The sequence below is a fragment of the Diceros bicornis genome, chromosome 4 (assembly GCF_020826845.1).
Source record: "Diceros bicornis minor isolate mBicDic1 chromosome 4, mDicBic1.mat.cur, whole genome shotgun sequence".
Taxonomy (NCBI): domain Eukaryota; kingdom Metazoa; phylum Chordata; class Mammalia; order Perissodactyla; family Rhinocerotidae; genus Diceros; species Diceros bicornis.
In genome coordinates, this window is record NC_080743.1 from 8557622 (window position 1) to 8581917 (window position 24296).

A 24296-nucleotide genomic window follows, 5' to 3' on the forward strand; every position below is an offset into this window, starting at 1 on the left:
CAATACTAGTACATATGTTTTTTAAAACTCTGTTAAGTTTTAAATACAGTTCACCATTAACATGGGAATGTCTCTTGAATTCGAGAGATCCCTCCCTTCACTCTTTTTGACCTCCTGTTTTTTAACTTTGCATGTTAATTTATATACACCTTTCCTAAAAACCTTATTATGTAGGTTTAAAAGAACTGTATTCCTAAAATTATCTACAAAATGTATACAAATGTTTCTTTTCTCCTTTAGTGCCCACTGTTGAATATAATTAAACTGGTATCAGTTCCATGCTGCTTTTTTTGTATTAGTAAATTCTGTATCTAGGAGGGAAAAAAAACTAATAGACAGCTATTTGTATCTTTCTTATAATTAGACTTATCAGTTCTATTATGATGTTCATACGCTGCACTTTATTTGATTCGACCAAATCAAATTATATGTATAGATGTATATCTGATAGAATTACTATTTTCTTTAAATTTCTTTTTTTTTTAAAGATTTATTTATTTATTTTCCCCCCAAAGCCCCAGTAGATAGTTGTATGTCATAGCTGCACATCCTTCTAGTTGCTGTATGTGGGACATGGCCTCAGCATGGCCGGAGAAGCGGTGCATCGGTGCGCGCCTGGGATCCGAACCCGGGCCACCAGCAGCGGAGCACGTGAACTTAACCGCTAAGCCACGGGGCCGGCCCCTAAATTTCTTCGAAATCTTTATAATTGAACTCCAAAAGATTCTCAAATGTAATTCTTCAATTCTTCCCTATCAAAAGTCTAAACAATACATAATGAGATACATATTTTCTTTATTCTAAAACAAAAACACAATCTTAAATGAATTACAGAGCTAACAAATGACAATACAGACATGCTCTTAGTAATTCTTTTTTTTTTTTTTTTGACAGGGAAAGATGCACCCTGAGCTAACATCTGTTGCCTATCTTACTCTTTTTTTTTTCTTCCCTCCCCAAAACCCCAGTACATAGTTGTATATCCTAGTTGTAAGTCCTTCTAGTTCTTCAATGTGAGCCACTGCCACAGCATGGCAACTGACAGATAGGTGCTGTGGTTCCGCGACCAGGAAATGAACCTGGACCACCAAAGACGTGAGAGCGCAGAACTTTAACCACTAGGCCATCAGGGCTGCCTCTCTTAGTAATTCTTAATAAACTACTTATGCCAGACTAAAAAATAATATAATGATTTTAAAAAATTAACACTGGTATAAAAAAGTCCCTTCTAAGATCTGGACCTGCTCTCAGCACTTTTACTCAACATTATACTGGTGTTACTTCCCAGTGCAATAGGCAAGAAAAACAAAAGGCACAGAGATTGGCAAGGAAAAGGAAAAACTATCTTTGTACCTGATGACATTATCATCTGTAGAAAATCCTAATGGACCTACAAAAAACTATATAACAAATATATAAATTTAGCAATGCAGAAAAATCATATGTATTTCTATATAATGGCAAGGAATGATTAGAAAATAAAATTTAAAAACATTCTCATTTATGATAGCATTAAAAAATACAAAGTACTTAAGAGATAAATTTAACAAAATGTGCGCCAGACTTGTATACTAAAAACTACAAAACACTCTGAGAGAAACTGTAAAAGATCTAAATAAATGGAGAGATACGCCACGTTCATGAAACAGAAGATTTAATATTTTTAAGATATCAATTCTCCCCACATTAATCTATATATTCAACATCATCTCAATAAAAATTCCAGCAGGCAATGCTGCGGAAGAAGGATCGCCCTTTCAAAAAATGGTGCTAGATCAACTGGATATCCAAGGCAAAAAATAAACCTTGACTTAAAATCACATCTTATACAAAATTAACTGGTTCATAGACTTACATGTAAAACGTAAAGGTATAAGACTTTTAGGAAAAAAACATAGGAGAAAATCTTAGGGACCTGGAGCTATGCGACGAGTTCTTAGACTTGGCATGAGCTATAAAAAAAAAGATTGACAAATTAGACTTCATCAATATTAAAAACTTTTCCTCTGCCAAAGACCTGTTTAAAAGGATGAAAAGACAAGCTACAGAGTGGGCGAAAAATTTTTGCAAAACACATATCTGACAAAGAACTAGTATCTAGAATATATAAAGAACTTTGAAAACTAAACAGTAAAAAATAATACAATTAGAAAATGGGTAAAGGACATGAAGAGACATTAGGAAAATGCAATAAAACCACAATGAAATAGCACTATACACTATCTGTTTATGGACTGAATGTTTGTGTCCCTCCAAAATTAATGTGTTGAAGCTCTAACCTAACCACCAATGTGATGCTATTTGGAGGTGGGGCCTTTGGGAGGTAATTAGGTTTAGATGAAGTCATTAAGGTGGGGTGCCCTTGATAGGACTAGTGTCCTTATAAGATGAGAAAGAGAGACCAGAACGCTCTCCACTATGTAAGGACAAAGCAAGAAGACAACCACCTGCAAGGCAGTAAGAAAGCCCTCATCTGGGAAGCTAATAGGCTGGCACCATGATCTTGGACTTCCCAGCCTCAAGAACTGTAAGAAATAAATTTCTATTGTTTAAGCCATCCAGTCTATGGTATTTTGTTATAGCATCCTGAACTAAGTAATATACTGCCAGAATGGGCAAAATAAAAAATTATGACAATACCAAATGCTGACAAGGATGCAGAGAAACAATCACTCATACGCTGCAGGGAATGTAAAATGGAAAACATTTTGGCAGTTTCTTATAAAACTAAACATTTAATTATCATTCAACCTAGCAACTGTACTCTTAGTTGCACTCAGACCTGGCCAAGTGCAACATCACTGAAACCGGCAAACAGTTAGACATTGATGATCAAGCAGCTGGTGGAATTGGCAACCTCAAAATATGTCTCTGCCTGAATGACACTTTGACCCCCCACCCCCACTAACTAACCAAAGGGGTTTGGGATGGGAAGGCTTCCCCCAGAAAAGGCCATTACCATAGACATCTCCAGGTACCTGGGTGGGTCCATGCTAAGCCCATTCTTAGTTCTGGTTACCCTTTATAAGAGACATTTACATTTGTAAAGAAAATCTCCATTTGTAAAGGTACCTTCTTCCCTGTACCAGGAAGAAGGGGGGGATGGCCTTACCTAGAAACTTATCAGAACAGAAGGCAAGGACTTAAATCTTCATGATACACTTACCCATTCTTAACTGTGCTGTTTAGGTAACACGCTATTTGACTCCCACTAGGTTCCTATAGGTAACATCCCCCTGGAGCTGGGGTCACCAGGGTAATGGGTGTTTGAGCTATTTTTTTCAGGAACTGAACCCCTTGTCTACTTCAGGCCGGATTGAGACCACCAACCCATCAACTGGGCCCACACAGACATGTGTCCAATAAGCGACGTTTTGACGAGAGATCCAACGAGAGGTTGGAACTGCACCCTCAGGGCATGCTAATCCCGCCATTCTGTGAACAGTGTCCTGTGAAGAGGCATGAAGCCTGACTACGCTTGCGCAGATCATCGATTACCCCATCTCTCCTCACCTCCAATCATTTCAGACCACCTTGCCCCCTTCCCCATAAATATCCCTGAGTCCCTATTTTTGGGGAAGCAGATTTAAGATTCATTCTCCCGTTTCCACGCTTGGCTGCCTTGTGATTAAACCCTCTTTCTCGTCGTCTTGGTGTTTGGCTTTCTGGGTGGCGGGCAAAAATGGACCTGATGCAGTAACATCTTTTTTTTTTTTTTTTGAGGATTTGAACTCTTTATTAGGGAGGGAGCTCTGAATGGACCAGAGCAAGCACAGGATCTGGGGGTGAGCATTCCAGAGATGAGTATGGACAGTAAGTACACAGAGGGGACAGGGACTGTCCTCTCCAGCCACCAGGGTGGTGGGGTACATGGGGTCCCAGGGCCTAGCCCCTGAGGGTACCCCCTGCCCATGCACCTCTCAAGCACACACACAAGCAGCCAGCTTCATGCACTTCCAAAGAGAGCATTTATCCCACAGAAATTAAGACATGTTCACAAAAAAAAAACCTATATGTGAATGTTTATGGCAGCTTTATTCATAATGGCCCCAAACTGGAAACAACCCAAATGTCCTTCAGCAGGTGAATGGTTAAACATACTATGGTACATTCATACCATGGAATACTACTGAGCAAAAAAGGAACAAACTATTGATATATACAACAACTTGGATAAATTACTGGGGAATTAAGCTGAGTGAAAATAAAAGCCAATCTCAAAAGGTTACATACAATATCCTCGAAATGACAAAATTAAAGAAACAAAGGAACACATTAGTGGTTGCCAGGGTTAAGGGACAGGGAGAGGGCAAAGGGCAGAAGTTGTAATTATAAAAGAGGAACAGTGATGGAAATGTTCTGTATCTTAACTATAAATGCCAATATCCTGGTTGTGATATCATATTACAGTTTTACAAGATGTTTCCAATGGAGAAAACTGGGTGAGGCGTACATGGAATTTTTATGTATTATTTCTTACAACTTGTATGTGAACCTACAATTATCTCAAAATAAAAAGTTGAATTAAAAAAAAATCAAACAGGCTTTTATGTAGAAATTGTTTGATCTATAGATTCAACACCATTCTAATAAAAATCTCACCAAGTTTTTTATCTTTCATCGAAATTGACAAATTAAATTTAAATATTCATCAAGAACTATAAAGTTCAAAGGGCTATGACTCACACAGGAACTGTTTCCTTTGATTTCTGATCAGAAGCTGAAAGCTTAATTATTTAATTTAATTCATATTATCTTGTTCTACTATACAGCTATCTAGGATTTTTCTGTTTTAATTTCAATATGCAAAACTATAGCTGATTAAAATGCTATTTAAAGACCCCTTTAACAATTCAAGTGAATCAGGTTACAATCTCTGCCCTAAAGAAAATCAAGTTGTGTACTGTAGTGTTGTGTACTAAATATAGATAAATCAGACAATCAGAGGCAACTGGCAAATGGTCCATGAAATGCTATACTATAAGTTATGTTTCCATGTACTCATCCTAAAATGGTTTGCTGCCAAAGTTAAACAAAGGTAGCAATAACTACCACTACAACAAAATCATGTTGTAAAAAGAACTCTAATAAAATTTAAATCACAATACAAGTCCAAAGAAATGGCCTTTTCAAGTCTGGTCAACAACGGGAGAGGGTAGCAGCTTTTGTCAAAGATTGAGCTCAGCATTCGCTCTCTCAATTCATCTCCATTTCCATTTCCTGAGCCTATCATGTCCTATATCTCCTACTGATCAAGAGATCAGTAAATACCCGGAGGCTTCTGGAAAACGAAGTCTGGTGAGGCTCCACCCCAAGGCCAAAAGAAAAATGAGGAGTGCAAAAAAGATCTGGCAGGAAGGGGATAGGATCATACTCAACTGGCATCATCACAATTCTCACTTAAACATTTAATGGGGATTCTAAACACTTTATGTCCTGTACTTACTTAACTAAACTATGGCCGATTCACTCAATACTTTCTAAACATTAAAATATTTTCCTGGCACACACAGTATTACCGTGAATTAGATGGAACCTGGCATACTATTCCAGATAGTTTGTCTATCCCTAAAACATAATCTGGCACAATACTATTGGAAGAGACTAAACATTCAAGGAATTCAAGCCTCGTCACAGTGCCCTTCATCTTTTTACGACTGTGACTCACATTTTACACTACAACCCAGCATTCACACATAAGCATATTTACACCGCACACACACCCTGAAACTATTGTTTCATAAAGTAATAATGTCCCATTCTATGTGTGATGTGCTCTAGTTTTTTTCTATTATCTTTCTTTTTTTGTTGTTGTTGTGAGGAGGACTAGCCCTGAGCTAACATCTGATGCAAATCTTCCCCTTTTTACTCAAGGAAGATTGGCCCTGGGCTAACATCTGTGGCCATCTTCCTCTACTTTATATGGGACGCCTCCACAGCATGGCTTAACAAGCGGTGTGTCGGTGCGCGCCTGGGATCCGAACCTGCGAACCCCGGGCTGCTGCAGCAGAGCACGCACACTTAACCTCTTGCGCCACGGGGCTGGCCCCTCTATTCTCTTTCTTTAGATTCTAATTTTTTTTAAACAAAAAAAAGGGGGTCACAGCCCACTAAACTGATTTTAATCTACTAAGGGGTTCCTATCCTGCTATTTGAAAAACACTGCTATACAAATGTAGTAAAATATTAACATTTGGGGAATCCTGATGAAGGGTTTCTGGGAATTCTTTGTACTATTTTAGTACCTTTTTGTAAGTCTAAAATTGTCAAAATAATAAACAAATTTAAGAATCCATCCTTCATCTTATTAGGGAATAAGATTGCAGAGGCAATTATGATGTCCCATATACGTTTGTGTTTCCTAATTTCCCCTCCCCTTTCCCTACTGTCATACAATTCTTTGCATATTGCATGCTTTCAATAAACACTTTCTGAATAAAAAATTTATGGGACAGTATAGGCTAGAAAGGACTTCATAAAGTAGATGGATCTTTAGATGGGCCTTCAAAGCAGCAGCAGATTTCAGTTGGTGAAGCAGGAAAACGAATACATGTAAAGGGACATGGATTGAAAAATTAACACTGGGGGAGCCAGCCCGGTGGCGTAGTGGTTAAGTGCTTGTGCTCCGCTGCGGGAGCCCGAGGTTCGGATCCCAGGAGCGCACCGACGCACCGTTTGTCAAGCCATGCTGTGGCAGCATCCCATATAAAGTGGAGGAAGATGGGCACGGATGTTAGCCCAGAGCCAATCTTCCTCAGCAAAAAGAGAAGGACTGGCAACAGGTGTTAGCTCAGGGCTAATCTTCTTCGCAAAAAAATAAAATAAAAAAAATAACATTGGGTTTCACGTTTATAAAATGATTTTAATTTATGTGTTAGTGCAGACTCAAAGACCAAGAACAGATTCACAAAAAATCACCAAAGGCCATATCACAGAAAAATAAAAGGTGATACAGAGTAAAAAAAAATCTATAAGCGTACTTCCACAAACTCACTGAATGCTAGGAAGGAAGTCTACCCCCACTCTCCTTAGAACATTATAAATTAGGAGAAGTAAAAATTATACCTCAAAATTCTGTTCCATTATGTTTCCACCTTTACTCAAACTCTCCATAATGGCCTTATTTCGAAGAATATCTTCTTCACTGAGATGTTCTCTTCTTTTTCTTGATTCTAAAACAAGTCCATTCACCAGATAAAAGTCTGCCAAAAAGTTTCCTACTCTTTCCTAAAACAAAATCAAATATTTCAAAATAATAAAACAAATTAAGTTTGCCTTATATTAAAAGAAAAGTTTCAAAGTAATATACAAATACAAGTTTTTTCCATAAACATGTAACCTTTAGGTGAAAATAAATATTCCTTTGGTACTTGAAATTATCACAATACCTTATACATTCTATTAAGTTAAAAAATATATAAAATTACACATTTCAAATTTGTAAAGGAAAATTTAAAACACACAAGATGTATGGTAGTTAATCTGCAAATGGATTAAACCTAAATAAAAATACCACATAGTCTTCCTTTAGAATCTTCTCCCAAGGAGCACAAAGCTATCTGAAAACTTTAGTTAGCTGATAGTCAGACATCATGAGTAACAAGGAGGGGTCAGGGATAATTACTGTTCCCATTTTATAGATAGAAAAAAAAGTGGAATAAAAAGAAATAAATAGTCTAAGTCACATAATACTCTCTAGTACAACTAGAATTGATTACCTGTTCCAATAGTCTATTCTCTAACAGGACCAAACTTCCAGTTACAGTTGCTTGCCGCTTTCAATAAAGAAGAGAGAACAACAGAGTAGTCCTGCTCACCAATACAATTAAGTGTTCACATTATTGACTGGGGACAGGGAAACTCAAGTGGTATAAAGGACATCAAGAAAAGAGCTATCCCCTTTCAATGAAGTCATCCTTCAACATTAACCTTCACCTTTTTCAGACTCACAGGTGGTCAGAGTTTGAAATACTTCACTTCAAAAAACATAAGCAAGGGACCACCCTGGTAGCACAGCGGTTAAGTGCGCGCACTCTGCTGCGGTGGCCTGGCGTTTACAGGTTCAGATCCTGGGCGCACACTGACGCACTGCTTGTCAAGCCACGCTGTGGCAGCATCCCATATAAAGTAGAGGAAGATGGGCACGGATGTAAGCCCAGGGCCAGTCTTCCTCAGCAAAAAGAGGAGGATTGGCATTGGATGTTAGGTCAGGGCTGATCTTCCTCACCAAAAAAAAAAGAAAAAAAGAAAAAAAAAGAAAACCATGAAAAAACAAAATCAATAACTTACTGAAAACAAGCTTGCCATCTCTACCTATATGTAAATCACTTGGTCTCCATCTTGCTGCTGTTTTGTGGCACTCCAAAACTATGTGTTTACAGTCGTGTCCACGTCCACCTTGCTGTTGGTGGCCTCCTTACCAGTCACCAAAAAGCAAACCATTCTGTACCTGTTTCTACCTAGAAAATGGGAACCATAAGCATTACTGACTCCCTCCTTACCTGTCAAAGATTTAAGAAGATCACCTAGATGCTGTTCAGAGCTTTGAGCTGCTTAGCAGCAGCACTAGATGAATAGCAGCTTCAATTTTTATCTTCTCTTGAAGTGATCCTTCTAATGCTGTCCAGAACAGAGTACAAACAAATAAGACTTCAAGGCAACAAATGGATTGCAGTGTAGGATCTCACAACTGGGAATCCTATAATGCTATTTGTTGCCAAACAGGCTTAGAGAAGAAAGTTGATGAGTCTAGATCTCATAGTGAGAATTTTTCTGTGGTTGGGAAATACTCAGGTGATAATTATCAGTTTTTGAAATCTTATAATGAAAAAGCATTTACTAAAAGTAAATCATCATATCAATAAAAATTTTAAGTGTATATTCCCCATAATCCAGCCATTCTATTTCTTACTATCTATAACAGACAATTCAAAAGCATGTAAAAGGATGGTAAAGGAAATATCATTTATAATAGCAGAAACTGGACACAAATGTGTGTCCATTCATCTAATTGTCCAAAAATAAGAGACTGAATAAACAAATTACAATATAGCTATACTATGGAATACTATGCAGTGGTAAAAAGAATGAAGTAGCACTACTGATAAGAAAAAGCTTCTAAGACATACTAAAAGAGTGGGAAAAAACAGCTGCAAAACAATAAATACGACACTTTATGAAAAAATTTAAAAGTATCAACAACTATGGATATTTATATATGTAAAAGCAAAAAAAATCATCTGAAGGATATACAAACGGATAATCTTCTGCAAGGGGCTCTGGGATCGTGAGTAGTGGTAAAGGGGGACTTTTAGGCTTTATATGTAAGGTTGTGTCGTGGTTAATTTTATGTCAACTTGGCTAGACTATGGTGCCAGTTGTTTGGTCAAACACCAGTCTAGAGGTTGCTGTGGAGGTATTTTTAGATTTATTAACATTTAAATCAGTGGGCCTGGAGTAAAGCAGATTACTCTCCATAATGTGGGTAGGGTTCATTCAATCAACTGCAGGCCTTAAGAGCAAAGATGAAGGTTTTCCAAAGGAAAAGCAATTCTGCCTCAAGACTGGAAACTAGAAACCCTGCCTAAGATTCCAGACTCAAGACCACATCAACTCTTCCCTGAGTCGCCAGCCTGCTGGCCTGTTCTACAGACCCTACACTAACGTGAGCCACTTCCTTAAAACAACTCAACCTCTCCCTAACCCCCACCCCCCTCTCTACATAGAGAGAGAGAAAGAGAGACAGAGACATCGCCTATTGATTTTGTTTCGAGAATAAGAATATATTTCTACTGTGTGTAATAAGAGATAAATATAGTTTTTAACATCTGTAAATTCTGGCCCTAACCTGATGTAGTTACTTATTCTTAACTTAAAGTTTTATGAAATGTTTCTTTATACATCTAATTAAAATTTTCTAAATACATTTTGAACAGTCTTATATAACCTCTTGCTGACAGATGAAACGGAAATTATGGAAAAAATTTACAATTACTAATGGGGAAACCTCCATGGAGACTTAATGACAATGTTGTAGAAATGTAAGCTTATTTAATTTTAATCATATATATGGAATACTGAGAAACAGATACTGGCTAAGTAAACAGTTTAGAAGTCTAAAAGGAAAAAGGAAAAAAGGTCCAGGGAAATGAATTCAAAACTGTATCCCTCTTTGTGGTCTTCTTAAGGAATAAAGCATTAGAAACGGAATGGAACCATGTGAAGACACTGTTCCCTGTATAACAAGGCAGCTGACAACAAGCATCTTTCACAACATAGAATTCAAATGAGCTAAACTTTCTCTCCTGGCTTCTGTAAGAATATCTTCCAACTCCGTAACCAACCATTATAATTCTCTGTCTGAATTCAAGGAGGAGAGAATAAACTACTTGGAGACAATTCAGTAAGCTACTTCTTCCTGCATTTCCATCACATTATTTTGGCAACATTAAATACTAAACAATTTTTAAAGTTGAAAAATCTAGATTTGCACATACTGTTTTATCTTCCCGAAAAAGCCATCCTGTTTGGGCACGTGTAAAAGAAATTGATTTGGTTGATAAAGTTGCTGAGTAAATATCACTACTCATTAAAATATCAACCTCTTCTTCTGTTTCCATCTCTGATTCCTGGGGTGGGAGTAAAAGTTAAATATGAGTCTAGGTTTCCAAAGGTTATTAGTACTACGCATGAAAATATCAACAATTAAAATGTTACAGATTTAAAAAAAAAAAAAGGACAGATTCTAAAAAATGTGAAGTGCTACTTATCCTAAAAACAATTATAGAGTTTAAACTTCACATATCTAAATAAGTTAGAATTATGACTAATTATGAATCTACAAATACAGGACACATGAAATACAGTACTCTTACACTGCTACAGATACATACAGAAACAAAACTAGATTACCCATTATAGAAATATAGAGTATGTAGAGCAATTTTAAAGATTACTTTAAGAATTAAGTTGACAGGTCTGAGACAAAATGCCCATATGAAGGTTTTGTTTTCTTTAAATTCAGATGAATCTTACTTGAGTTCTTTTTAATCCAAAAATCCACCACTACCATTTGAGCCTTTCTTTCCCAGTAGTTCTAAGCGGAAGGAAGGAAGGAAGAGAAGGAAAGAGGGAAGGAGAGAGGGAAAGAAGGTGGGAGGATGTAAGGAAAGGAGGCCAGAAGGGATCTCCTCTTTATTCCTTATAGAAAGAAAAGGAATCCACAAATATCAACCCAGGATTTCCAAACTAAATAAGTAGCCTTGCTTCAGGTTTTATTCTCTGCGTATTCACCAGTGCTGGCATAGAAAAACTGATCAATAATTATTTTTTAAATGAGAAAAAAAGAAAGGCTTCTGCTTGCTTCAGGGATAGAAGACTAAATGATCAGGTACAGAGGGTGAGTGAGTAGGTATAAGATAAGGTTCTATTCTATAATAGGCCACGAGAGATTCTCTGATACTTAGGACCACAGGGTCCTAAGGAAAAAGGGAGAAAAAAGGCAGAACCTAGAGAGCTGACTGGGGAAGGAGAACTGTCCATAGGGTTTATAGCGGCTAGAGGCTCTATTTCCCATACCTCCTGATTTCTAGATTCCCAAGAGGCCCATTTTCTATTCTTCACCACCAAACTTTCACCCAGATATAGTCCATTTCTGAATCTATGAGTCTATAGAAAAAAGGGCAATACCTTGGGACTGGGATAGTACCATTTCCTTCCCCCTTACAAGTGAGGAATGGAAAATCTTGACATTAACGCTAAGGCTATAATAGGTGAAAATGTATTCTTGGTAACCCAAACTAATTCTGAACACAATTTTCCAAAGAAAAATTTTGGCTGGCATAGGTTAAACTGTTAAACTTTATGCTTCAAATACACTACAAATCAATTAGGATTTTACATATTAGCTTGGGAACAACACATATAACATTGTGTGTGAAGAAATTTGCCTTAAGTTTCAAATGCCCTATTTCCAAATAAACTTTTGGAACAGAAATCTACAAATCATAGACTGACCATCTCCTAAACACATCATTGTAAAAGACCTGTTGTTAATTACATTCATTCAACAAACATTTATTGAAGTTATTACTTACGTATGTCAATTAGGATAAATAACAAGTATTCCCTGCCTTGAGGATTATTGCTCAAAATCTAGCTTTTCTGTATTTTTCAGACATAAAATATACACACATACATACCCTAAATACCAGTCCTTTGGGGATCTCATCAATACTATAACATCAGCTAATACTTACACTACTAGCCTTAATCTCCGGCTTCTCTTTAAGTATCATATTTCCAAGTCATCTGTTGCCTAGTTAGCTATCCAGTTGTCATTTAATATGCAAGGGGTCAAATTATTTAATAAATATCTGAGAGTCTAGAATAAAGGTCAGCAAACTATGGCCAGCAGGCCAAATCTAGTCCACCACCTGTTTTTATAAATAAAATTTTGTTGGAATATAGCCATACTCATTCATTTACATATTGTCTATGGCTGCTTTTATGTTAATAACAGCAGAGTTGAGTAGTTGTGACAGAGACCATACGGCCTGCAAATATATCTAAATATCTCAAATCGTTACTATCTCTCCCTTTACAGAAAGAGTTTGCCAAACTCTAGCCTAGAATGTATTGATGCTGTATTAGGTACTAAAGAATACAACTAAAAGAACCCCATATCCATGAGGAGTTTAGCCAATAGAGGAAGAAAGCCATTATAAACAAACACAGCATTAGAGGCTTTAAGGTACCAGATTTAGTGGGAACATGAAAAAACAATAGTTGCCTGGTAGGAAAGGAAGGAACACCAAAGTAGATGCCCCAGAGGTACAAGGGTACAAGAAGGGCATTCCAGAAGCGGAAACAATATGAACAAAGGAATGAAACACCTAATAGCCTGGCACATCCGAAAAACAGCAAAGAGCTCAGTATGAAGGTATCTAAGATAGCAAGGTAAGAAAAAGGCTGGAAAAATAAGCAAAAGCCAAGTCACAGAAGGAACCATACCATGCTAAGGAATTTGGATCTCATTCTTTAGGCAACAGGGATCTTTTAAAGTGTCTTTAAGGAAGGCAGGTTTCATGAATTTGTTTCTAACGTTCACTCTATCTCCAATATGTGGGATAATTTAGAAGCAGACAAGAAGAGGGCCAGGAAGATCATTTATGAGGCTTTTGCGATAGTCCAGTTGAGAGAAAATGAATATCTAAACTATGGCAGTAACTATGAATAAAAAAGGGATAATTATAAGACATTAGAGAGATAGAAATGACCACACAAGTTCTCTAATTAGGAAACATGTGGTACTAGAAAAGATGTCAAAACAACTCCTACTTTTCTGGCTGAATAGAGAAAGATGTCATTTACCGAAAGAAGGAAAATGGGAAAAAGGGCAGTTTTGGAGGGAAAAAAATGAGTTAAGTCTTAGACAAGCTGAATTTTGAGGTACCCAGGAGACATAAATGATATTCATTAGGGATTTAAATAGATAGGTCTCCACTCAGAAGATCTTTCTGGCATACAAATACATACTTGTGAATCATCCATCTATAGGAGGTAGGTAGAGCTACGGGAATGGAAGAGATTATTCTGACAGTTTGTAAAAATGAGAACCACATCAAGGGCATATCAATATTCAAGAGGTGAACAGGGAAAAAGGAACAGGCAGAGGAGAATAAGGAGGAGAGAGGGGAAAAGAACAATTGACCAAGGTCAAATCACAAGGAAATGAAAAATTTTAAAACTGAGTTAATAATAATAGCAAATACCTCAGAGAAGTCTAATAAATAGAGGATTAAAACAAGTACACTGGTTTTAGCAGTGGACTCAAAATGAGCATCATCTAAAACCCCAAACCTATTCCCTTTTCCAATGTCCCAATTCTTATCAGTGGCACCACCATCATTCCACTCCTCAAGATGGAATCACTACACTCACCCTTAAATCTTTCCAGTTCTTAATTCACTACACTCAAACTATTAGCAAGTCCTATTATTTCATTGTTGAAAATGTAAATAATAATTTCTCTTTCTTAATTATTCACTACATCATCCTAGTAAAGATCCTCGTCACCTTTCAACTGTATAACTGTAAAAACCTCTCTCATAATTCCCCTGTCTCCAATCTGTCCCTTTTCCAATCTATCTAGCATACTAACTGTGTGATCTTGTAGATGTCATTTAACATCTAAAAAGCCTCAATTTTCTCATCTGTAAAACAGAGATAATAAAACTATTTACTTTGACAGGTTATTTTAAGGATTTAATGAGAAGAGCTGTAAAGCACTTAAATTATAGTCCCAATATGCTGGCAACTAATGCTTAGTACATGATAGTAACTGATATACACTATGAATACAATACCACTATCCATAGCACCTAGCAGTGTCTAGCATTTATTACATCTTTGATAAATATTTGAGGGAGGGAGGGAAAGTGAAAGAAATACATAAGATTAATTCATTTAAATTACTTTTGGATCATATCAATATCTTGTTTAAGAATTTGACTCTCTGTTGCCACCTACAGCAGATCCTAAGTTATCTTAACTGGCTTTTAAGGACATTCAGAAACCACATTCCCAAGCTCAATAAGAGAAACCTTCACTGCAGTCAGACCTCTTTTCTGTTTCCCAAACCAAGCATTCTTATTCCCACTTCCCTGATCTTTCTCATCCTGTTTCCTCCACAAGGAACACCTTTTATTCCTTTCCTATTCCAATCTAAATCTTCATTGCTCAGTGCCAGTTAGAAAACTATTTATTTCAATAGTACACATACATCTTGTCAACAGATATGGTAATACGAAGGTCTAACCTAACAGATGTTGAGGAAGGAGCCACAAGATGTGGTGAATGACAATGTGGGGAAATAAACTGGTGAAAAATACAAACAAAAGCAAGACTAACAAAGCAAAATGTTGACTTTGTAGGGCTATCAACGATATATAGGTACTGGAAAAGCTTTTTCTTTGGTCTATAGCAGGGAAAAGACAGAGAAAAAAAAGGTAGCCAAAGAGTTAGGAAAACCAAAAGAGTACAGACAGAGACCTAAAAGAGATGTTCACATTAAGGAGATAGAGACGGTCAGCAACATTGAAAGAAACTAAGGTTGCAAGATAATAAATGGTGAAAGGGCCAGCACAGGTTCAACAAACAAGAACTAAGAGATGTTGGAGCTCATTTAACTAGAAGATCATCAGTGAATTTTAAGCAAACAGACTCAATGGATTGGTCAGGATGGAGACCAGACGATAAAATTTTTTTAAAAAGCTAGTGGTAAGGAAATGAAAGCTTTGGGACTTAACCATCTCAATTATACTTTATGCCTCTTAAAACAATTACAATGAGGCTTGGTTGCATACACAGACTTTTTTTTAAACCACTTGGAGGAATACTGATAAGACAACGTGCTCACCTCATGGTGTATTCGCTGATAAACTTTTTGTTCATTGTCTAATACTACAAAAGATTCAGAGGGTGCCGCATCCCCATTGAAAATGAAGCTTAAATCCCCTCGTTGGCACTTCATGTCAGTAAAGTCTATGAGAGTAGTGTCAAGCCTGTGAAAGATGGGTAGATGAGAAATTCTGACAAATAAAATTTCGATAAAACTCCATAATAATTAAACAAGATTTGTTCCTTCTAAATTCAAACCAAGATAATAATACCATATTCCAAAGTCAAATTTAGAGACAAAAGCTAAATTTAAAATATCTTATTAAAAAACACCAAAAGAATATTTAAATATATATTCCATTTTACCTATATTTCATTTTTCTGAGTAGATACTTCATTAAGCCAGCAAGAAAAAGCCTGTTTCCCTATTGTTGAAGTATTTCCTTAACCCTACCCTTACTCGCTATCATTTCCCTTACTGTAGCTACTCATAAAAGTTACTTCAACTGGTAAGGGCAGAACAGGAAAGCAGACCTGTCTAACATTCTTTGATCCCTTAAGATCATGTTGATAGCTCATAAGATCATGTTGATAGCTCAGCGAAGTACGTAAGAGGGGTACAACAATGGGTGGACCACATTCTTGGACTAAGGACTGTGTGTCCACAGTCTTGCCTTTTTGATCTACATCATCTATGCCTTATGGCAAAGCTTCTGGTACCAAAACTTACTTCATCCTTCAACTTAATAAACCATTTAACTCAATCCAAATTCTTGGCCTTTCTGTTTGACTTCCCAGATTCAGATTAGCATTTTCCTTCCCAGCATTCTCTTTTCCACTATCTCCACAGCCTGACATCATTATGGATTATGGATCATTCCTGTGCCAAACAGTCATGGATTCATACACATTTGTATTTATTGAGCTCTTTGGTAACCAAGATCTGGCATGGTCTAGCCCAATGAGCTAGTCTCAAATAAATTCCACAAATAAATACATGCTGAACTTAGGAAGAATACTGAAATGGAAAAGTTCACAAGTACCCTGAAGTGCTTCAGTCTTGCACAAGGCTTTGTAGATCACCACATCAGGATCTCTCTGACTGACTGCTCAAAACACAGTCCTTAATCTAAGAAATGGGTTGACACAGCTGTTAAGAAATGTTGATCACACCAAAGGAAACTCCTCCTCTGTGAGAGATCCACGCTGTCTACCGAGTTTCTAACACAACTATAAAAATTCATTACGTGGTAGGTTTTTCAGTTCTCATCCCAGACAAGGCAAAGTGAGTGTGCATTCTTGGTTTCCTTACAAAGAAAAAGCTGAGAAATGCAACATATCTCACATGCTGTATCAAAAGAATAACTAGGGTTACATATAACTTATCACCAAGACTAGTAACCTTTAAAAGTGAAGGTGAGGGCCGCCCCGTGGCTTAGCGGTTAAGTGCGCACGCTCCGCTACTGGCGGCCCGGGGTTAGGATCCCGGGCGCGCACTGACGCACTGCTTCTCCGGCCATGCTGAGGCTGCGTCCCACATACAGCAACTAGAAGGATGTGCAACTATGACATACAACTATCTACTGGGGCTTTCGGGGAAAAAAAAAAAGGAGGAGGATTGGCAATAGATGTTAGCTCAGAGCTGGTCTTCCTCAGCAAAAAAAACAGGAGGGATTAGCACGGATGTTAGCTCAGGGCTGATCTTCCTCACAAAAAAAAAAGGGGAAAGTGATGTTATTAATAATTTTACCAGGACAACAGGAATGAACCAGAGAAAACAGGGAAATATGGTTACCGTACATATAAGGGGCTCTTTTCTGAGCCATGTAAAATATACACATCCCTCAGAATGAAATCAAGAAGCACTAAAAAACGCAAGTCACCAACTCCTGTAGGGGTGAACCCTGCCTGCTACTTTATAGCTGAATTCTAGCTCCTGGTCCACTTCCAGTGCCTACTATTGTACTACTAGTGCCTGTACTACTAAACACGTCCTGTTATTGCTTGTACATGTGGCATAAGAGAAAATAATGCTAGTAAAAGGGGCTCATGCCTTACCTCTATAAAATGCGGGCTACTGATAGTGTCAAAAAGGAACAGATCATTTGATATAAGTGGCCTATTTGGACTCCAAGCTTCAGCTACCAGAGCACTCTACACCCCACATAAAAGAAGAAATGGACCAGAACAGTCTTCTGCCTCCTTCCCTTCTTGCCCATTCTGGGTGGGTGGTAGTGGGCTGCAAGGGATGTGGGTGGGAATAGTGAGGGAAGAGATGCACAGAGAGACAGAGACAGAGACACAAAGACAGACTGACGCAGTGACATTTGAGTTCTTAGATCTAGCCACACCTAAAAACTGTCATAAAGCCAATTTTTATTTCATTTGTGTTTGTATAATGTGCAACTGAAAGAAAACTATCTAATACATCTTCTGCAATATCCCTGACATATTAGATGGCCTAGTAAGATGTATCACACATGCCTCATAATGATATAATTTATCATGATGGTATTTTAACGTATTAACTAGTCCTTGACTTTAAGCCTGTGAGCCTAAATATTTTTTATTTTGGCCATGTAATTAACCATGAAGAACAAAAAATTCTTTATACAAAATATGCAAAAATTTGAATAGAAAATGTTGTTTTTGAGACAAAAACTTGAAAAATGCCAAGTAACACTGAACAAGGAAATAGAGCCTTCCCTTGGGACAGGAAAAGCCTGCAACAAGGCAAAGTTTGCAATGATAATTTCAGTCAGTAGTTATAAATTATCTCATAATTATTAATAATGAAAATATTTATGTTAGTATTCTCAACAATAAAGTTGTTCATATTTTCCTATTTCTACTAAAGTATTAATTTCTTCTTGACACCAGGGAAGACATTTTAAATGATCACATAGCTGTCAGGAGATAAAAGCAAACTTTAAAGATTTCTTTGAACATAATTTAAAATTCAGCTTCATTTGAAGTGATGTTTTTAAAAAAACTAATCATTTCATGATGTTCAAATTTGAAAGTTTTTATTTAATGTTAGATTTTTTTTCTTTAAATAGATTCTTGTCATCTATGCAAAAAAACTTTTGCCTTACATCCTAAAAGCTAGCCTCTTCATTAAACTGGTAAACTATCTTTGGTAAGAGAGCTTTAGAACCTATCACATTTCTCCTTCATCCTTAGCTGCTGGTAAACCCCAGGTTTGAGTGTCTTGCTAAATTACAGTAGCTTCCTCTTAACCTACATTCTCTGACACAATTATTCTCCTTCAACCTTTTATTCTCATGTCTCTATTTTAACCATTTTGTGGTTTTATTATCTATATTTATTATGAAATATGCATCATCTACTTTTAAAAGTCATATATTAATGTGAAACAATTTTTTAAAAGGAAGAAGTTCCTTTTTTCCTAAATCTAAGAATCAAACAGAACTAAAACTAATCTTTTTTTAAAGTAGCACATGGAAGATAATACTATTCTCCTAAATTATCTACTACCTTTGGCAAACACCCACATGAAACATTTTTAAATTGATGAATAATTTTTTGATGAAACCATACTATGTTGCTAACAATAGGCTGCTGAGTTAAATCTACATCATTATTAAATCCTTTCCCAGTTTTTCTTCTACATTTTTCTGTATTTTCCAAGGTTTCTATAATGATCATGAATTTAATGTGCATGAGCACTTTGATAATTAGAAACATCTGAGGAGATTACTTTTTTTTATTGATGTGATAATAGTTTGCAACATTGTGAAATTTCAGTTGTACACTATTATTTGTCAGTCACCATTTAAAGGCACCCCTTCACCCCTTGTGCCCACCCCCCAACCCTGAGGTTATTTTATAAAAACAAAACCCAGAAACTTCCATCTTAATTAAATTCTATTGCTTGAGAATAATTACCCTAGAACTTACTTCCAATTAAAAGTTATCTCTTCACTGTCATTCAACATATTGCATAACAAATCTCGTAAAGAGTTGATTTTTTAAAATTTCTGCCTTGTGACATGGTGAGAGCTGACAGGAAATCAGAGGTCCTGGCTCAGCCATTAATTTGCAATATGATCTTGTAAAAAGCACTTCACTTCTCTGAATTTCCTCATCTATAAAATGAAGAGTTTATATAAGATAATCTCTCAATATTATTTCCAGTTCTAGACCTTTACATATCCAAATTAATATTCTGGAGATGTATAAAGACATAGATATACAAAATTTTATAGATATATAATTTATAAACAATATGTATGTGTGTGTATATATATATAAGTTGGCATATTCACTAGCATTATATATAGCTTACATATATTTAATTTATAAATATACCTATATTAATATAAAGCTAAAGATCTAAAGAATGATAAAAGTAAAATTCTGAAATGAGTAAAATAAATTTCCCATCAGATACAAACATCAATCTTAGTTTTAAAAGAGAACAGAAGAAAATTAAAATTAGCCTTAAAGAGTTTACTGGAATGGATAGATGATTGAACAGACAAAAGGACAGAGGCATGGATGGATAAATAGGGGAGGAAGGGTATAAGGCGGATAGAGAAAAAAAGACAAGAGTTGGGTCTTCCTTATGTGTCCCTTATTCCTTAAAAAGCCAGGATCAGGGAGATGAGCATCCTAAATCTTCTTAGTATTATATCATGATTTTCACTGTCTGCCTTCTAGATGGTCTGTAGTTGAATAATATCTTTGTTTTTGTCAAGATTGTTTGCCTTTGGTTCCTTATCTGTATTAAGTCCTAAACGAGATAAAATATTGTGAATATATTAAAGCATGTTTAAGTTATAAAATACTACATCCAAATGTAAGCTATTACTACAGAAAGAAAAGCTTCCTCTAAATCTCAATTTTCTGTTACTCAGAAAAAAATCAAATCATCTTACCTGATATTGATACCTTGTTTGTATATTTTACACGCATCAGAAGGCAGAATTCGGGAAAGTAAAGGCACTGTATTTTTAAAAAGAAAAGGTAAAAAATGACCACCTAAAGTTCTGAGACATTACAAATTTTTTAATTAGAAGAACAATGTAAATGTTTTACTAATTCACCAAAATTGTAATAATTTCCTTTAAAATACTTTTTCCACTTAAAAATCATATATAAAGCAAATGTGAGCAACTTCAAATATCCACTATTTAACTGTAATCGCTGTATGGTTCACCACTCCTGCCCCCCACCCACCCACCCACCCGCAATCACATACAAGAGTAGCAGAGTCAATATAATGCCACCCTTGGGTACATGTTGCAGGATATTATTACAGACGAGAAAACAATGCCCTATGGTAATTAAACCCTCCTGAATGGGTAACTAGATGGACCTGGATCCTATATGATCCTTTAAACATAATTTGATTAAGTAGCGGGAAAGTAATATGTATAATAGAAAGGGGCATTTTAGAGCTAAATAGTCGAATTGGAGTTTAAATCCCAAATATGTGACTTTGGTTACTTAAGCTCACTGAACCTCAGTTTCAAAATCTATAAAATGGAATCATACTATTTACCTATAGTTTTCTACATTCCAGTGTTGCTCATATTCATATCATAAGCAATATTCTGATAGTTTTTTTATTATTTATCATCTGCTATATTTTGGGGAAATACAATTATCTTATGGATGAATAAATCTATATAATAGGCTATAATAAACTACTACATAGAAAAAAAAATATGAAACTCAAAATTCTTGAAATTAAGACCATATAACATATACCTGTGTATGTATGTATGTATGTGTGTGTGTGTGTGTGTGTGTGTAAGATATATTATACATATATTTTACAATATTCAATGTTTTAAAAATAGGTGATAAACTGGGTTAGAAAGAAACAAAAGACTTTTGAGAAAATTAAAGCCTAGTTTTTTAGTTAACTTTTTCAAAAGCATCAATATTTTCTACGTAACATTAAAGGTACACCTAATATATCAATGCCTTTTTTAACTCCTTCAAGGTCATTTAATCTAAAATGACTTCCAGCATTGAAGACAGTTTTCTAGGCATTTTATTACACAAAAATAAGAAAAGTTTACTGCCCCCGGAATACCAACTAAGAGTTACTCTAGTCAAAAAGTATAAAAAGTCATTTTCTGATAAAATTTTTCCTTATGTGAAACAACAGAAGTTGAAAAGAACAATATAATAGCACAAATCTATGTAAATGATCAAAGCTCTTCTTTCATGCTCATTAATTGAGACCCAGTCTTCCTGTCCTTAAATATTTGGTATAGCATGAAAAAGATGATTAGAAGAAAAGAGTACTCTAATTTAATTTAACCTAATTTATTACATCTTTTGAAGTACTATGGTAACCTACAAAAAACAAAATTTAGAATCATATACCAACACCCATTTCTCAAAAATCAGAAAAGAAGGAAGAAAGGAATGCAGAGAGAAAATAAGACGCTTAGAAGTAATTTTTCTTAAATATATACTTTCAAAAATTATTTCATAAATAAATCCCAAGAAAATAATCTAATGCAGCAAAAAAAGCCACTTACAAATAAAACAAGGAGAATTGTAGAATATGTGTGCAGTTAATTGAAAACAATGTTTTTGAAGAACATTTAAAGATGTCAAACATGTTTATGTAAAATAATCAACAGGATATGAAATAAAAATAAGCTTGGAGACTGAGAAGCAAAAGCTAAGAAAAAAAGGAAAGAAGAAATATCATTGAGCAAAAAAAGATTTCTGCTCGATTCTAATGCATTCCAAAAATAGAGCAATTTGCATTTTCCCTATTCTGTGATAACTTTTTCCTCCCCCATCTAAATTGAACAATTAACCTCTCTATATCTTAAGTTATCTCAGCATAATCTGAGAGTCTAACACGGTACTCCAAAGACAGCATCATTCACTGAACTGAAAAATGAAGTTTGTAATTTTAATTTTGGTTTTGCTATCACTTACTCCCTGGTTTTAAGAAGAGTTTCTAAGCCCAATGTTTTCCATCTATAATAAGCAAATAACAGCCCCAAATACAGGATGGATATTCTGTAGATTATGAGATAAAGAAATAAAAAAAACTTTTAGTTTTTCTGTTGAAACGTGCTACAGGCACAATGCTAAATTTTAAATAGTGATTATGATACTATAAATTATGTAATACTTTACAGTATACAAAGGACTTCCTTCAAAAACATGATTTCATTTCATCCACACCAAAACCAAAGTTTGCAATAGATGGGGCAGTTATTATTGTCCTCACTTTACAAACGAAGATATTGAAGCTCCGAAAAGACATGTGATTTGCCATGTCAAACAGTTATGAGCCAGGATTTCTGATTCCAGTTCAAAGCTTTTCTATACCTAAAAACCCACACTGGAATAGGTTAGTTGCCTTCAGACTTGCCATTAACCAAGTCTGAGGCTATTTTCAGCAAACACTGAATTTAACATCATGAGAAAGAATAGAGTGTGCATGTTCCACTACTCCTAAATTAAACTTAACCCTGGATCTCAGTATTTCTTAGCTTCCCCTTATATCTGGGTTGCCTTTTTTTTTTTTATTAGAGGTTTTGACAAGGGGAAGAAACATGCCTAAACTCTAGGAAAAAAGCTTTATAATCACATCTAATAATAGAGATCATTCAGTGTTTTTAATCAAGGGTCTAAGCTAAATCTAGCCAATGTTTTAGTTCTTGGAATTACATATGACATCTAACCATCAGATGCTAATAGTTTTGACATGACATCAGTAAAATCTTTTATCAACAATAAAACAGATGGCTTACTTTTTTGTATCAAAGTCAAGTTTTCAAAGAAGCAATACTTTCAACAAGTACCTCAGTGGTTGCATGATGAATTTAATTCTACAACATTTATAATGTGTTTATACACATATGCACAATTTCAGGAGTGATTATGTCCATTTCCATTTCTTCATATAATTTAAATGTCACTTTTAAAATATTTTAAAACATTTTGTTCACCAAGATAAACTGACTATTTTAGGATTCAAACCACTAACAATTACTAAGAAAATCAGTTAAAGAACCAATGTACTCAAGGGACTACCTCAGTTTAAGATCACCAAATAGGACTTAGGGTCTTTACAGATGGAAAAAAATGGAGTGAAAAAATAGTATTCAGGCTTCAGACCAATCTGACTTGGAGGTCTTTTATTACACAAAGCTACTACAGATCTCTTTTTCTCTCAGTGTTCTAGGACACCGGGACTTCTGAATGACATATAAAGCATAAAGGCAAGGCAGGCCTATCAGAGTAACAAAATCATGTGTGATTTTGATGGAGCCAAAACTAGCTTTATGAGCTACAGTTGTAACAATGTTGGAAAGAACTGATTACATTTAGGGATTAAAACTTTACATTTAGAGATTAAACAAACTACGAAAATCTTAATCATACATGCTGTACAGTATTATGCAACTGTTAAAATAAAGTACTTCCTCATGTAAGATACTAAGATATATTAAATAAAAATGATAAACTGCATAATGACATAATAGTATGATCCCATTAAAAAAAACTAATGCCAAGGAGATATATATATCTATATATAGATATATAGATATATTTGTGTGTACATATACACACACTTTTGTCAGCACTGAAAAGCATCTGAAAGCATACACATGAAACATAAACAATGGTTTCTATAGTTGTAAATATCTGATTTATTTTTATGATTATTTTGGAGATAAATACCACTGAGCATTCAAATTTCTTTATATCATAAGAAATAATTCAGATGCTTTGAAAAACACAGGTAAGCTCATTATACCCAAACCTATATATAGATTATATTTTAAAAAAATTAAAGAAAAAAACAAAAAAATTGGTGGCCAGCCCAGCAGTGTAGTGGTTAAGTACGCGTGCTCCACTTCGGTGGCCCAGGGTTCACAGGTTTGGAT

General features: G+C 35.5%; 1 protein-coding gene across 2 annotated transcripts in view; it reads right to left on the bottom strand.

The window, feature by feature from the left end:
• The window catches only part of ANKRD13C (ankyrin repeat domain 13C), a 100196-nt gene that overhangs the window by 21202 nt on the left and 54698 nt on the right, over window positions 1–24296 (bottom strand). For both annotated transcript variants that reach the window (XM_058538281.1, XM_058538280.1), the window contains 4 exons: window positions 20301–20367; window positions 15419–15563; window positions 10497–10628; window positions 7066–7227 (listed from right to left, as the gene is read on the bottom strand). In XM_058538281.1, coding sequence (XP_058394264.1) covers window positions 7066–7227; window positions 10497–10628; window positions 15419–15563; window positions 20301–20367 — 506 coding nt within the window. The remainder of the gene's footprint in view (window positions 1–7065; window positions 7228–10496; window positions 10629–15418; window positions 15564–20300; window positions 20368–24296) is intronic.